Below are 13394 nucleotides of genomic sequence, written 5' to 3'. Positions count from 1 at the left end.
GGTTTTTTTCATGTTACAAGTCATGCCACCGTATTCTGGACGACTTGTAGACGATCAATTTGGTACTTTGGGAGTCTGAGGTAAAGGGCGTTTGCATAGTCGAGTCTGGAGTTGATTATCGTTCCAACCACGACTGCTATGTCTTCTTTTGGGATGAAAGGAATGAGTCTACATAGCAGGAGCAGCAAATGGTGGGATCCGCTGACTACTGAGCCTATTCGTGCATCCATTGTCATTTCGGAGTCAAAAGTGACTCCGAGACTTTTGACTTTGGCGCTGGGGGTGATGGTTTGTCCCAAAATGGGCTGGGGTGTCCATGTTGTCACGGCAGGTCTCTTTCGGTTGGCGTGGAACAGAAGGAGCTCTGTTTTTGAGCCATTGAGTTTAAGGTAACTCTCTGTCATCCAATTCTATCAGAGCAAGGCATTTCTCTAGTCCGAGATAATGATCCTTTTTGTTGCTAATGCGAAAGTAGAGTTGGGTGTCATCCACGTAGGAATGGTAGAGTAAGTTCTGGTTACTGATGATTTCCAGGAGAGGGCGGAGATAGATATTAAATAGTACGGGCAACAAGGGAGACCCCTAGGGACTCCGCATGACTGAACAACACCACTGGCACATATTGTGGTACAAAAACAAATGACTTAGTGAAGAGCTAGTGTGACATGAGGCTAAAACATTGAATAGTGAATTGAGGAAGCCACGTACCTCAGAAAGTTGGATGTATGTGATGTACCTTTAGATGTTCCATCACTAACCAATTCATGCTCCTTCAATGTCAACCTCTGCACCAACATGTAAGGAAAATTCATCATCAAATATGATTACTGCCTCTTCCATGTTGTCCTTCTGTGGCTCTGGAGTCATCTCAGACTGAGATACACAAGAGTCTGTGGTCAAAAAGTAAGACAAGGATGTGATGGAAACACTACCCTGTGAGGTGTTCAAGCGGGAAGCCATGGATTCCTCAGATACTACAGAACTGCTTTCCATTGGATCCTCATATTCTTGTCCTGTGGCTACATCTGGGGTGTCTTCCTTCCAAATTTCACTCATATATTTCAGGATTTCTGTAGCTTTACTTCTCTTCATATAGTCAATGGCCAAAAGATTGATAAACATCCTTCGTATTCCAGTGGGAATCTTTCTCCATGCTTCAGGAGGATTGTATATATGAAAATTGTTTTGCCAGTCAACAAAATGTTTAAATGCTTCATCATCAAGGGTGGCTACGGTCCATGGAAACTCCCCTGTGAGTAGGCAGTAGATGATGAAACCAAACGACCACACATCCAGGCTTCCATCTACAACCAGTCCATCTGGGATGGTGATGTCACGCAATTCTGGGGCCATGTAGAATTTGCTGCCAGACCTGGAGGTTATCACTGTTCCTTTGACCTTGGCAAGGCCAAAGTCTGTGATCTTGATGGAGTGGCAGTCCTTGTCGAACACCAAAATGTTTTCTGGCTTCAAATCCATATGAACAAGTCCCTTTTCTGACATGAATTCGAGAGCATTGGAGATCTGTACAGCACACCTTTTAACAGCATCTTCTGAAATTCCCACCTAGGAAAAACAAGAAATCAAAATACAAAATAGATGTTAAATACTGTAGGGTAGAAGAGAAATTCACAATCAGTTAAAGTATATGTATGGCCGTATTTATTTTTTATTTTTTTAGTTTTAGACTAGGGTTGGATTCTATTTCTGTATGTGTTCCCTCAAAAGAGATTCTCTTTCGCTAAATGTCCCGGCGATGGTAAAGTGATGGGAAATTCAAACTATTTGTTATAACATTTCTTCATCAAAACTTAAACATATGGGTATACTGAAAACTTAATGTACTTACATGTGGTAAAATCATGGAGCACAGATCACCAACAGGGGCCAGTTCTTGGACGAAGACAAAGTAATCGATGGTGGTGAAGGCGATGCCATAACATCCGATGATGTTGGGATGAGAAGAAAGTAAGTATGAAACACTGAACTCCTGAAGGAAAGACCTCTGGCTGATTCTGTTTTTATCCATGATCTTCAATGCCATTTTTTGACCTGTAAAATAAATGAAAAAATAACTTAGATTACAAAATTAGAAATTTATAGCTGGTAATTTTTTATATCCACTTGAAAAATCTCAATCTTGGAGCAACCTTTTTGAGAATGTATTATGCTTCATTTAAAGCTATATTTCAGCCTTACAAGCCGTACTGAAATCTCTAATGCCTGCTCGGTAGCTTTTTCCCCCTACACACGGCTGGGTTTCCCAACAGGAAAACTGCCATGAGAGCTTTGGTCGGGAACCACGGCCGTGTGTACGCTCCACCGCAGGTTTTCCCCATAGGGAAACTGCCGGCTTAAAAAACGCCGTGAATCCCGATGGGAAAAAGGAGAACATGTGCTCTTTTTTCCTTCTGGGATTCCCGGAGGTTTTCCTGTTGGGAAAACTGCGATGGAGCATACACACGGCCAGGATTCCCAGCCAAAAGCTCACATGGCAGTTTTTCCTGCTAGGAAAACCGGTCGTGTGTACGAGGCATTACTCTGATTTCACCGCACACTGCAAGTTTTTCTCAATGTGCATTAGAAGCTGCAACAAGTCAAACAGACCCCATCTTGTTTCCTGACTGATTGATGCCCATCTCTATTAGCATCATATCCTCCCCAGCCTGACTGTTCCTAGCCCACCCCTTTCAATCATTGGATGCCTTTTCTTTTGATCGTGGAGGATCAGCATCACATGTGACCATTATCTAGGGCAGTCTGCATGCAAATACAGTCTACTCCTCCAGACAGATATGTACCCATCAAAGTATTTTAATATTTACATAACTCTTCCCAAGACCCAGCCTATTGCTTAGTTATCTAAATAATTCAACCAACATTAAATAATGGTTTAAATGTTTTATATATATATATATTATATATATATATATATATATATATATATATATATATATATATATATATATATATATATATATATATATATATATATATATATATAAATAATTCTAGATGATATTGAATTGTTAGTTATATTAATTTACTGACCTGTTATCCTGTGGTTTGCCGATAATACTCTTCCATAGCCTCCTTCTCCAAGTTCCTTTACCTTGAGGAAGTACTCCTGTAAGTCTACCTCCTGTAGACCTTTTGAATAGGAGGAGACCATTCTGTCCAGAACACCTTCCACATTATGAACAACGGAGGCCATAGTGTCCTGGAGAGGAAAAATAAAAAGAAAACGTCTTACAAAAAGAAAACAAATCTTTTAAGAGTAACTTTAGAAATGTGTAAAATATGAATACTACAGGGTATTACTAGCATTTATATACCTATAAATATGAAATGCTCAATAAAGCTCCCCTTATTAATGAATGTGACTCAGGAATAAGTTAAGTGAGAGTTTGAACAGAACAACAGAAATGTATGGAGTACAGTTAAAAGGACCTGAATATAGAAATACAGCGATTCATATACAAGACAATTATCAAGCAAATTTATAACTTTATCAATTACAATAGCAAATAGAAAAGCCAAGACTTATAACAATAAATAGGTACCACAATCCAATAGTTATCAGTTCAGTCATGGGTGGGGGCCGTCTGGGTAACCGGGGGGTCAAAAGAGTAATTTTACCTCCAAGTGACATTTGGGAAGGAAATGTAATAAACTTTGGCCAGCAGGTGGAAAGGTGTATCTGCTACCAGAAGAATTTTGGTAAATCTTATATTTCTGGCAGACACTGCCATGAAAAGACCAAACATACCATAAGATGACCTGCAAGAGATTCTCTTCTTTTTTTTTTTTGTCGGACAGCTATCTCAACTTTCCAGTTTTCTTACATAAAGTCAGGAGGATGAACACAGAGCTCAGCCAAGTAAGAAGTGTAAATTGAATCAGAACTATGACTAAGGAAACTAGTTGCCTCGCCTTTTGTACCCAGTACAAGGCGTCAGAGGCCATGCTAAAGCCATCAGAAGATATTAGTGACTGTTCCCTAAATCATTCTCCCCAAACCGAAGTCCCAGAATGACCCACAATAACCATGAGTGATGTCATAACATCCAAACACTCAATTGTCTCTTTTCAGGCACCTTAAAAACATTTTTAACGCATTTTCCTGCTCAATGTCATCTTTATGGTCTCAATAAGACCTCATATCATCAGACTTCATGAAATTAATGAAGGGAATGCTCAGTGAGATCATTATGTAAAATGTTGTACTCTGGTTTTGGTGAGAGGGAATCTTTCGTAGCAAACTATTCAACACTTTTCAGTCATTTGTTTTGTACAGATTGGAATATATGCGTAATAGTAGATTTATGACAACTATACATTACTTGGCTTCCCAAACATTTGTTTCATTTTGTATTACATCACACAAATTACTGCCCCAACTTTTATTGCATATAATGTATTACTAACAACTTTTTCATCAGGATGATCATGGCAAGCCTCCAATGTCCATCCTGTCTTCTGTATACATTGTATTACATATTATCCTGTCCTCAACCTCCACTTAATGTCCCTTTCATCAGTTTTTTATACTTAGGTTTTATATATTTAGTACATACACCTCATAAACCTCTGAAGAATTATTATCAGTATGCTCATTAAATAAGAAAGATCCATTGATTGGTTAGATGAAAGTAACCTTACCTTAATGTGGAGAGGATTCAGGGGTGATGAAGTTGGATTTGTTTCTCAAAGTATTAAGTTCCTCTGCAGATCAACACCAGACAACGTCACCAAATCTCCAGCTAGGCTGTAATAGATGAGTGTTCAGGGATCTCTGAAAGTAGAGCTACTGATCAGAGGAGGGAGAGGTCCCCTTTATAAAAGGAAGAGGGGCAGGGAAGGCAGAGAATGAGGCTTTCCATTGGCTGACTTCTCATGTAAATGATGTGTAAATAACCTGCATTGTTCTGGCTGATTTGCATATAAACAGGTTTTCTAGAGAATAGGTGATTGGGTTTCAGCATATTTAATCCTAATACTTTAAAAACTTTACTGAGTTTTGAAATTAAACTTTCCACCATATAAACTATGAAATTGAAAATTATTTGTTTTCTAATATTTATGTTTTACTGCATTGTATAATGAATAACTAATACAAGAGGGAGAACTAAGATTAATAAAACCAAAGGGACCACAAAAAAAATAGTTTAGAGACTTAGGGGGTAATCCACAAAGATCCGGCGTAACTTAATTTTTTTCATTTAAGTTACACTGCCTTGAAATGTATACCAAAGTGCCCGATCCACAAAGCACTTACCTAGAAATTTTTGGCTGTGTAACTTAAATTCCGCCGGCGCAAGGCGTTCCTATTTTCATGGGGGCGATTCCCATTTAAATTAGGCGCGCTCCCGTGCCGGCCGTACTGCGCATGCTCGTGACGTCATTTTCCCGACGTGCATAGCACGAAATTACGTTACGCCAAGCTTTGTGGATTGCGACGAGTCAATAAAGTTGCGTCGGGAAACAAAAAGATACGGCAAAAAAAAAAAAAATTCAAAACAAAAAAAATATTGCGTCGCTGGACAGAAGGGTCTGTTTTTACAAGGTGTAAACAGTTTACACTTTGTAAAAGCAGCCCTAATTTTGTGTTTGCAAACTTACGGAGGAAAAACGAAGCGTAAAAGCTTTGTGGATCTCCGTAAGTGCTAATTTGCATACCCGAGGCGGATGCGGTACTGCATACTAAGATCTGGCAGTGTAAGTCCCTTACACATGCCGGATCTTCTGCCTAACTATGGAAAACTGATTCTGTGGATCAGTTCCATAGTTAAGAACAGGGATACGACGGCGTAACAGCAGTTACGCCGGCGTATGCCTTTTGAGGATCTGGCCCTCAAATACCAATAAGACAGACCACTGCCATTCTAGCTTTGATAGAACATTAAATAAAATACTGTTATGAGAAGCACTGGTCTGTTTCTCTGGTGTCCCATCTCCACCTCCTTCATGTTCTCCTCTCCTTAATATATAATTCCAGAATATTCACCTCCCACCAAATCTTAATTTGTTTTTCCATTATATGTTTCAACTGTTTAAAATAGTTTTCTAACTCTATCCCAGGTGTTCCTTGGTGGAAACTGGAAACTTCCTCTAAATCTACCACCCTTTTCTCCATATTCCTAAATACTTCCATGGCAGCTAGTTATCATAACTCAAAAAGGATATCAAAATGTTAAGATTAATAAAAATAACAGCGCCACAGAAAAAATTGTTTAGGGACTGAAATACAAAAAACAGACCACTGCCACCCTAGCTTTGATAGAACATCAAATAAAAAACACTGTTTAAAAAATAAGCAGCGCTGCTCATTTTTTAAACAAAACGGAAAACTAACCAGATAATTTATTGAAAAAAAAATAAAAAATATAACATTGGCTGTAGGTTCTTGTGGGTTTTTGCCTTTTTCCTATGTTTTATGCTTTCTAGTAACATTGTACACAATGGCTTTAGATTAATAAGGACTTATTGAAGATAAAAAAATTGAGTATAAAAATATCATCAGCATTAAAATAGTTTGCAGGGAGATTAAAGCACCTGTCAGGATAGGAAAATTGGAGCTGCCATGTCTGGGCTTATTTTAGAGATTCATCTCCAAACATCCTGATCATTTCTTCACTACTTGGTGAGTCTCTGACCTAGAACAATCCATGTGTATATCATATAATGGAAAATAGCTTTCTGACATGATGTTCTGGGAAAACGACAAACCAAGAATGGAGACAAGGATGCCAAATCTTAGTATTCTAAATGGAAAACCAGGTTGTCCCCCATTGGCCAAAACTAGTCATTCGTTAACTGCTGAACACTTAATTCCAATAAGAAGAGAATTGATCTAGATGAAGATGAACTTATCTCAACCAGGGTTCCATTATTGCTAAGGGTTGCTTGACCAAGAAGAAAATTCTGTCTCATTGATAAGTTGAAACTGACACCAAGGATCTTTTTAGATAAAAAAAAAAATGAAAAAGGGATGTTTAGGCAGTCCTCCAGGCCATATATATATATATATATATATATATAATCCGTTTAGAGTTGAATTAAACATAAGTGTCGACAGTGCTCTTGCCATAATATACAAGTGCACACCTCATTTTTGCATGTTATGGCATACTTACCTCACATAATGTCTTTGTTTCCTCTAGTTGCCCAATTGCTACCTTCTCCCGGTCTTCTGAATTCGGTTTCCTCAGCTTTATTTATTGTCCGGCCAGGTTTTACAGTATATAAATGTGATTAGTTATGATTTAAGTAAAACAAAAAGCTTATGTGTAAAATAAGGGAGTCACAATTGCTCATTCTACATGGAGAATCTGGTTCCATCTTTTTTATTTTTTATTTTACTTCACCTCATCTCATTATAGTTCCACCCATCTGAACAGATTGTATAAAACCAATACACTTTCTATGTTACTTCCATTTATGTCACCTGTTGTTCATCAGGGGTGCCTACTACATGGGGTTGGCCATTTGAAAAGAAGCACCTGAATATCTGAAATGTGGCAAAAAGTATAAAATAGCAACTATTTAACAATTTAGGAAAATTTAATAATACGACTGAGATTGTGTTATTTATTAAAAGTACACTTTGGTTTTCTTGGACAATGTCTATCTGTAGAAAATAGAGAGAATGTTCACACCCAGGACATAACTTATCATCTCATTAGGGATGGGCTTGTGAATTGATATGCTAAAGAGGATGTAGAATGCCTTGCTGAGGTGTGCCTGCTGATACTGTTTCCATCACAATGACCATGTTTATGGAAGCCAACCTCCATTGTTGGGAAGAGTGGTGTCCTATTGTGGCTCTCAGGGAATACCAAATTTGCATGATTGTCTCAATATTGGAACACACATAGGTGGTAACATTAGTAACCTGTACAAGAGTTGCCATAAAACAATTAAAAAACAATAACACAAAACTAGATTTTGTTATGGTATAAAGAAAGCCTTAACCTTAGTATTATAGGAAATCTCCCCAGGCACCTACCTTAGATTATTGGAAGTCTATTGTTAACAAAATGGTCCCATTGTATACATTTAGTTACGAATCTAGGGGTTGCCCACAAAAGTTCTCAGAGGTGTGGGATATTTGGACAAAGTCCAGGGAAACTGTTGGGTCATCAGCAACGCCTCCAAAATACACACTGTTTTACTTCTGAATATCTCTCTTCCGAGTTCTGTGCAATGAGGAAAGTCCTCAGATGTCTACTTCACACTCTCCAGCTACCACAACATAAGTCATCTAATTTATTTTGTTTATTTTTCTGGTGTATTTTACCTTGTTTACAATTCCAAGCCTGGGTGTGTCCAATAGGCTTTGTTGATGTAATGTTTACCTTAACAGCTTAAAAAAAAAAAAAAAAAGCATAGTATTATAAATGGTGTGGTGGAGATTTTGAAATTCATATTTATATCATTGAGCTTCAAGGGAACCATTGCAAGGACTCTAATTAAATTACCATGCCCCATTGTGCACGTGTATGTATGTATATGTTTTTACAGGACTTTATATATTTTGTGATATGATGAAATAGGGGCCCAGCTTGTATTTTAAAAGGACTTTTGTTTTTACTCGTGGGAACTATTGAATGTCTCCAGGCATAGGGCGTCTGCTCATAGGGTTAAGGGGGGGCGAGTTACCCCCCTGGAATCAGCAAGGGTCTGCCATGCTCGCATCTGTAGCTGTGCTGACTCTCTCTGTGTTTGTGCAGTCGGCTCCACAGCTGTTGCAAGATCAGTGTCACAGAGCTTACAGAGCTCTTTACTGCCACCTCTGGCCGCTTATTGTAAGTGTGCCCTTGTGTTTGCTTTGCTGCCTGTAATGTATTTTCAAAGGGACATGTGGAAACAGGACTTGGGAGAAGAAAGACCACCATGACCTTACAAGTGGGGGCTGTGAGTACAAGTGAAGGGAGGAGGCTGTTTGTGTACAGGGGGGGCTGACATATATACAGATGAGGGGGGCAGCTGAGTGCATACAGGTATGATCAGCGAAGGGGGGGTGCCAGATATAGGAAAGATCATATCATCTGTCCTGTCCTGTGTACAAATATATACACCCATCTTCCTTTCTGTATTCCTCCATCATCACTGACTGCAGATATACATCATCTGTCCTGTATACAGAGCTGTATATACCCACCTTCCTTCCTCTATATACCAATACCATCCACCCCTTCTATATAAACATACTGTACACCCTCTGTATTGTACATTTGATCAGTACAGTGAGGCTGCATATCATGGGCACATGCCTGCGCTTTATGGGAGAATGACTAAGCCCCTCCCCTCACCTTCATGACATTGTGACCGCAAAATTATGCCCCCCCCCCTGGAAAAAGTTCTGCGGACGCCCATGTCTCCAGGTGATAATTTAATTATCCTTTTGTTTGGTAAAGCACCTTAAGAGATGGAGAGGCTCCATCTCACCAGGAGGCCGTTAACATGCCAATGTGGGAACTGGTTGGGCTGGAGATCAAAGGAGTTGTTTATTACATCATAGACATGTAGTAGACGGATAGGAAGTTTAAGACCTGATCGTGAACATTTAGGAGGCTTCAGGGGCAGCCAATCAGAATTTGAGCAGCTCTGGACCAATGACAAGGTCCCTGGGGGGTATAAAGCAGTACATAAAGCAACCCCCGATCTCTCTAAGCCCAATGATCTGATCTAAGGAGCATGGTGACGTAAGGTTTCTCTCTGTAAATGTATCTCCTTCATTGTCTTTATCTTTTCTGTAACTCTTCCTTTCCTACAACTTGTCCTGATATACTAATGTGTCCATTATAGAAATATTCCTATTTGTATTACTTTGTATCATTGGTAACATCTTTGTTTTAAGGTTGTATAATTTATGTTATAGTTGCTAATATCGGATTAATACAAGTTTATTTTCTTTATAAATAAATGTAATCGTTTTCTCTTTAATCACCGTTATCTTTTGTTTTTAATTCCTTATTTAGACGGAAGGTTTAAATCACTTATTAAAAATAAAAAAGGGGGGAACTAATGCGCAAAACCACTCTAACCAAGGTCACTGAAACTAGATAAAATAATATAAAAGCAAGTGAAATTAAAATTAAAATTAAAAGAGCAGCAGCCACTACTAAAGGTGCTCACACACCGAAGATCATATGTAAAAGAGGGGGTGTAATGGCGCTTGCTAATATGGAAATAATAAATAGTCAAAAAATATAAATGTATAAGCACATAAATGTAAATGCCTAACCAATGTATCCAAGTAAATGTGTTCCACTCCTAATTCCGTATGTCCCACCATACATCAACAATCATGATGGGAGGGATGGACACCGTGAAGATAATGAAATCCAAAATGAATGACTAAAAAAGATTTTTCGGTCATCAAAAATAATTCACAATAAATAAAGTGTAAAAACTCCTTAAAATGTGAAGAAAGTCCAGTGCAAAAAAATATAGAAAGTGATGAAATAATATCCAAAATATATAATCAATAATATAGTCCCAGTAAGTAAAAATTAATATACACAAGTCTATATGTGCACAATAACTATATAAATAGTGTAAAAAACATATATAGTGTAAAAAATATATATATATATATATAAAATGTAAAAAAATGGCAGTGCTTCAATAGAAATTTCCAAAAGTGCACAGTGCTCCAAAGACAAAGTCCAGTAATAAAGTGCTTGATTGAATATTCCCCAAAGTGTAATAGTGCTTGAAAAACGATGCTGCAATCCACCACATGATCACTTAGTGTAGTTGTGCAGACAAAGCTCCAATAAAGGTAATCCTAGCCTCTTACCTTAGACAAGGCTATGATAAGCCTGTAATGATACCAAAGCCCAGCAGATTCCACTGCAGATCTGTGTCTCCAGGTCAGCCCTGTTGTTCCAAACGCCTGGCTGCAGGTCTCCCAGATTCTGACCAGATCACTCCCAGAATGGCACTCAATGAAAGCACAGTAGAATCCCCATAGTGATTCAACGCCACTTAGTCATAGGATCCTATGACTAAGTGGCGTCGAATCAGCCACGCAACGCGTCAGGAAGGAGGAGAGCCATCGGTGACGTCATCTCCGCTCGCGGCCGAGAGCAGAGACATCATAGATCTGTGCTATTACTTTTCTTTTACTCGTATGCTGATTGAAGCGATTTTAAATGTAAGTGCTTTATTATTTATTATTAAATCGTGTTGACCTACTACACTATGGGGATTCTACTGTGCTTTCATTGAGTGCCATTCTGGGAGTGATCTGGTCACAATCTGGGAGACCTACAGCCAGGCGTTTGGAACAACAGGGCTGACCTGGAGACACAGATCTGCAGTGGAATCTGCTGGGCTTTGGTATCATTACAGGCTTATCATAGCCTTGTCTATTATGTTATGTAATGCATAAGGACATTATTAAGGAGGACATGATGGGCTCTGCAAGCTTGGAACTCAGTGGACAGATATATGTGAAAGGAATGCTGATTAATCAGATGTCGAAAGCCTGGGTCTTTCACCCAATAGTTTATTGTGCTCATTAACACACCTTTGTCTCCTAGCAAACTATTGGGGGATGTGTTTATACTTATGTGTATTGTCAGTTGTGATGAAGGAGATGGCAAGTCTACCCTGAAAGGTCATATCTCTGAGTCACCAAGTCTGGGTAAATTATTAGATAACTAGCTCATGTTAATTAGGTTTCTGGTTACAGGTGTATTGTTAGAGTAATATGAGCAGGAGGGGGTGAGCCTCATCTTCAACTGTATATAAGACTGTATTCTTGTTGAGTCCATGTTCAGCAACCAAACCAGTATTGTCTTGTTTAGTGGTTGTTAGCGGTAGGAATATCTGACATCTATATTCAGACTGGGAGGAAGTGGTATATGATGAAATTGCTCAAGCGGAGTGAGGGACGTTTCGTTACACTCCTCATCCAACATCTCCAGTCCCACTCCTCTTACGCCTCCTCCTCCATCTCCATTCTCCCTCCTCATCCATCTCCATTCTCCATCTAACATCTCCATCTCCATTCTCACAACTACTCCATTCTCACACCTTCTCCATCCTCTTAATTTTCAATATTTATACATCCTCCCCATTATCTCTCCTCCTCCACCATCTCCATTCTCACTACTACTTCTCCTCTATCTTCATTCATCCTCATACTGCTCCATCTCAATTTTCTCTCCTCATCATCCATCTCTATTTACACTCTTCCCCCTCTAATTTAGTGTTTCCAACCAGGTGCTGCCAGGAAATACCTTACAGAAGGAATCTTGCTGCTGGCGCACGTCTGCGAGTGCCAGTGCACGTGCTCACGCGTGGGTTTTGGCACCAGATGTCCCATTTAAACTGGGCTTGTAAACTGAGTCAGGTGCTGTCTGATCTGCAGCTTCCTGTCACGCCTGCTGCCTTTAACCTTCTTTGGGATCCTGTTCCTGTGTTCTGATCCGGCTTGACTTTGACTATTCCTGCCTGCTGCCTGTACACGACCCCGGCTTGTCCCTGACTTTTATCCTGCCTGCCCCACTTGTTACCTCGCTGTCCGCCTGTTGTCAACCATGCTTGTACCCGACCTGCCTCTGCACCTGTCCGGTTTCTCTAACCTGTGTGTGCCTGTGCCTATCTGTGCTGAAAATCTCTCAGGACTGATCCGCTGTGCATTTCCTGCTGTGCTGACCCAGCTCCTCTACTGCCTGCTGTGTTGACCCAGCTTTTCTACTGCCTGCTGTGCTTAACCAGCTCCTCTACTGCTTGCTGTGGTGACATCTCATCCCACCAGTCCTCATTCATGTGGCATCAGGAACTTTGAAGCAACCCTCCTGACTACCTACCTGCCAGGCACTCATAACGTTCTGTACTCTCAGGTCCAGTGGCTGTGCGTCCATAGAGGGCGCAGAAGCGCTGCCCCCTCTCACTCCTGCACCACCACTGATCAACAATACATAGATTCATGCATTGCATGAATCCATGTATTGTTGCTGCCGCCCACTATTCAGATGGCCGGCTCCCTGGTGAGCACCGGCCATCTGAATAACGGCAGCTGGTTGGCTTTGGAAGTGCCTATCAGATAGGCTTTCCGATTACAGCCCACAGGCTGTAATCGGCTTCCAAATAGTTAACCAGGGGACGCACGAGGGTGCGTTCCCTGGCTAACACTGACAGGCGCCTCAGCCAATCAGGCTCACCGGTTCTGGTTACCGGTAACCTGATTGGCTGAAGTGTCATTGAGGGTGGGAGAAGACATCAAGGGACCGTGGAAGGATGATGGCTGACCCCAGAAAGGTAAGTGCCGGGCAGGGGGGCAATCTGGCAGCATTTTACAGGGCACAGTGGCGACAATTGATGGGCACAGTGGTTACAATTGATGGGCACAGTGGTGACAATTGATGGGCAGTGGC

General features: G+C 40.2%; 1 protein-coding gene across 1 annotated transcript; it reads right to left on the bottom strand.

The window, feature by feature from the left end:
- Positions 1 to 762: 762 nt before the first annotated feature.
- Positions 763 to 12023, bottom strand: LOC120945522 (serine/threonine-protein kinase SBK1-like). The gene is made up of 5 exons (XM_040359725.1): positions 11918 to 12023; positions 6008 to 6159; positions 3052 to 3220; positions 1850 to 2052; positions 763 to 1566 (listed from the first exon to the last, which is right to left on the bottom strand). The coding sequence occupies exons 1-5, from the start codon at positions 12021 to 12023 to the stop codon at positions 763 to 765; spliced, it is 1434 nt and encodes a 477-aa protein (XP_040215659.1).
- Between the last annotated feature and the right edge of the window lie 1371 nt (positions 12024 to 13394).

This window comes from Rana temporaria, chromosome 1 (genome assembly GCF_905171775.1).
Source record: "Rana temporaria chromosome 1, aRanTem1.1, whole genome shotgun sequence".
In the NCBI taxonomy this organism is placed as follows: Eukaryota; Metazoa; Chordata; class Amphibia; order Anura; family Ranidae; genus Rana; species Rana temporaria.
This window is presented reverse-complemented; position numbering and strand designations above follow the sequence as displayed.

What these genes read in the sequence shown, in the direction of transcription:
- LOC120945522 (XM_040359725.1), bottom strand. Translation starts at nt 12,023, where the DNA reads ATGGAGATGGAGATGTTAGATGGAGAATGGAGATGGATGAGGAGGGAG. An exon ending in AAATTAAGATTTGGTGGGAG is followed by an intron (nt 3,221 to 6,007) that starts GTGAATATTCTG and finishes TTTCCTCTCCAG; the next exon opens with GACACTATGGCCTCCGTTGT. An exon ending in GCTCCATGATTTTACCACAT is followed by an intron (nt 1,567 to 1,849) that starts GTAAGTACATTA and finishes TGTTTTTCCTAG; the next exon opens with GTGGGAATTTCAGAAGATGC.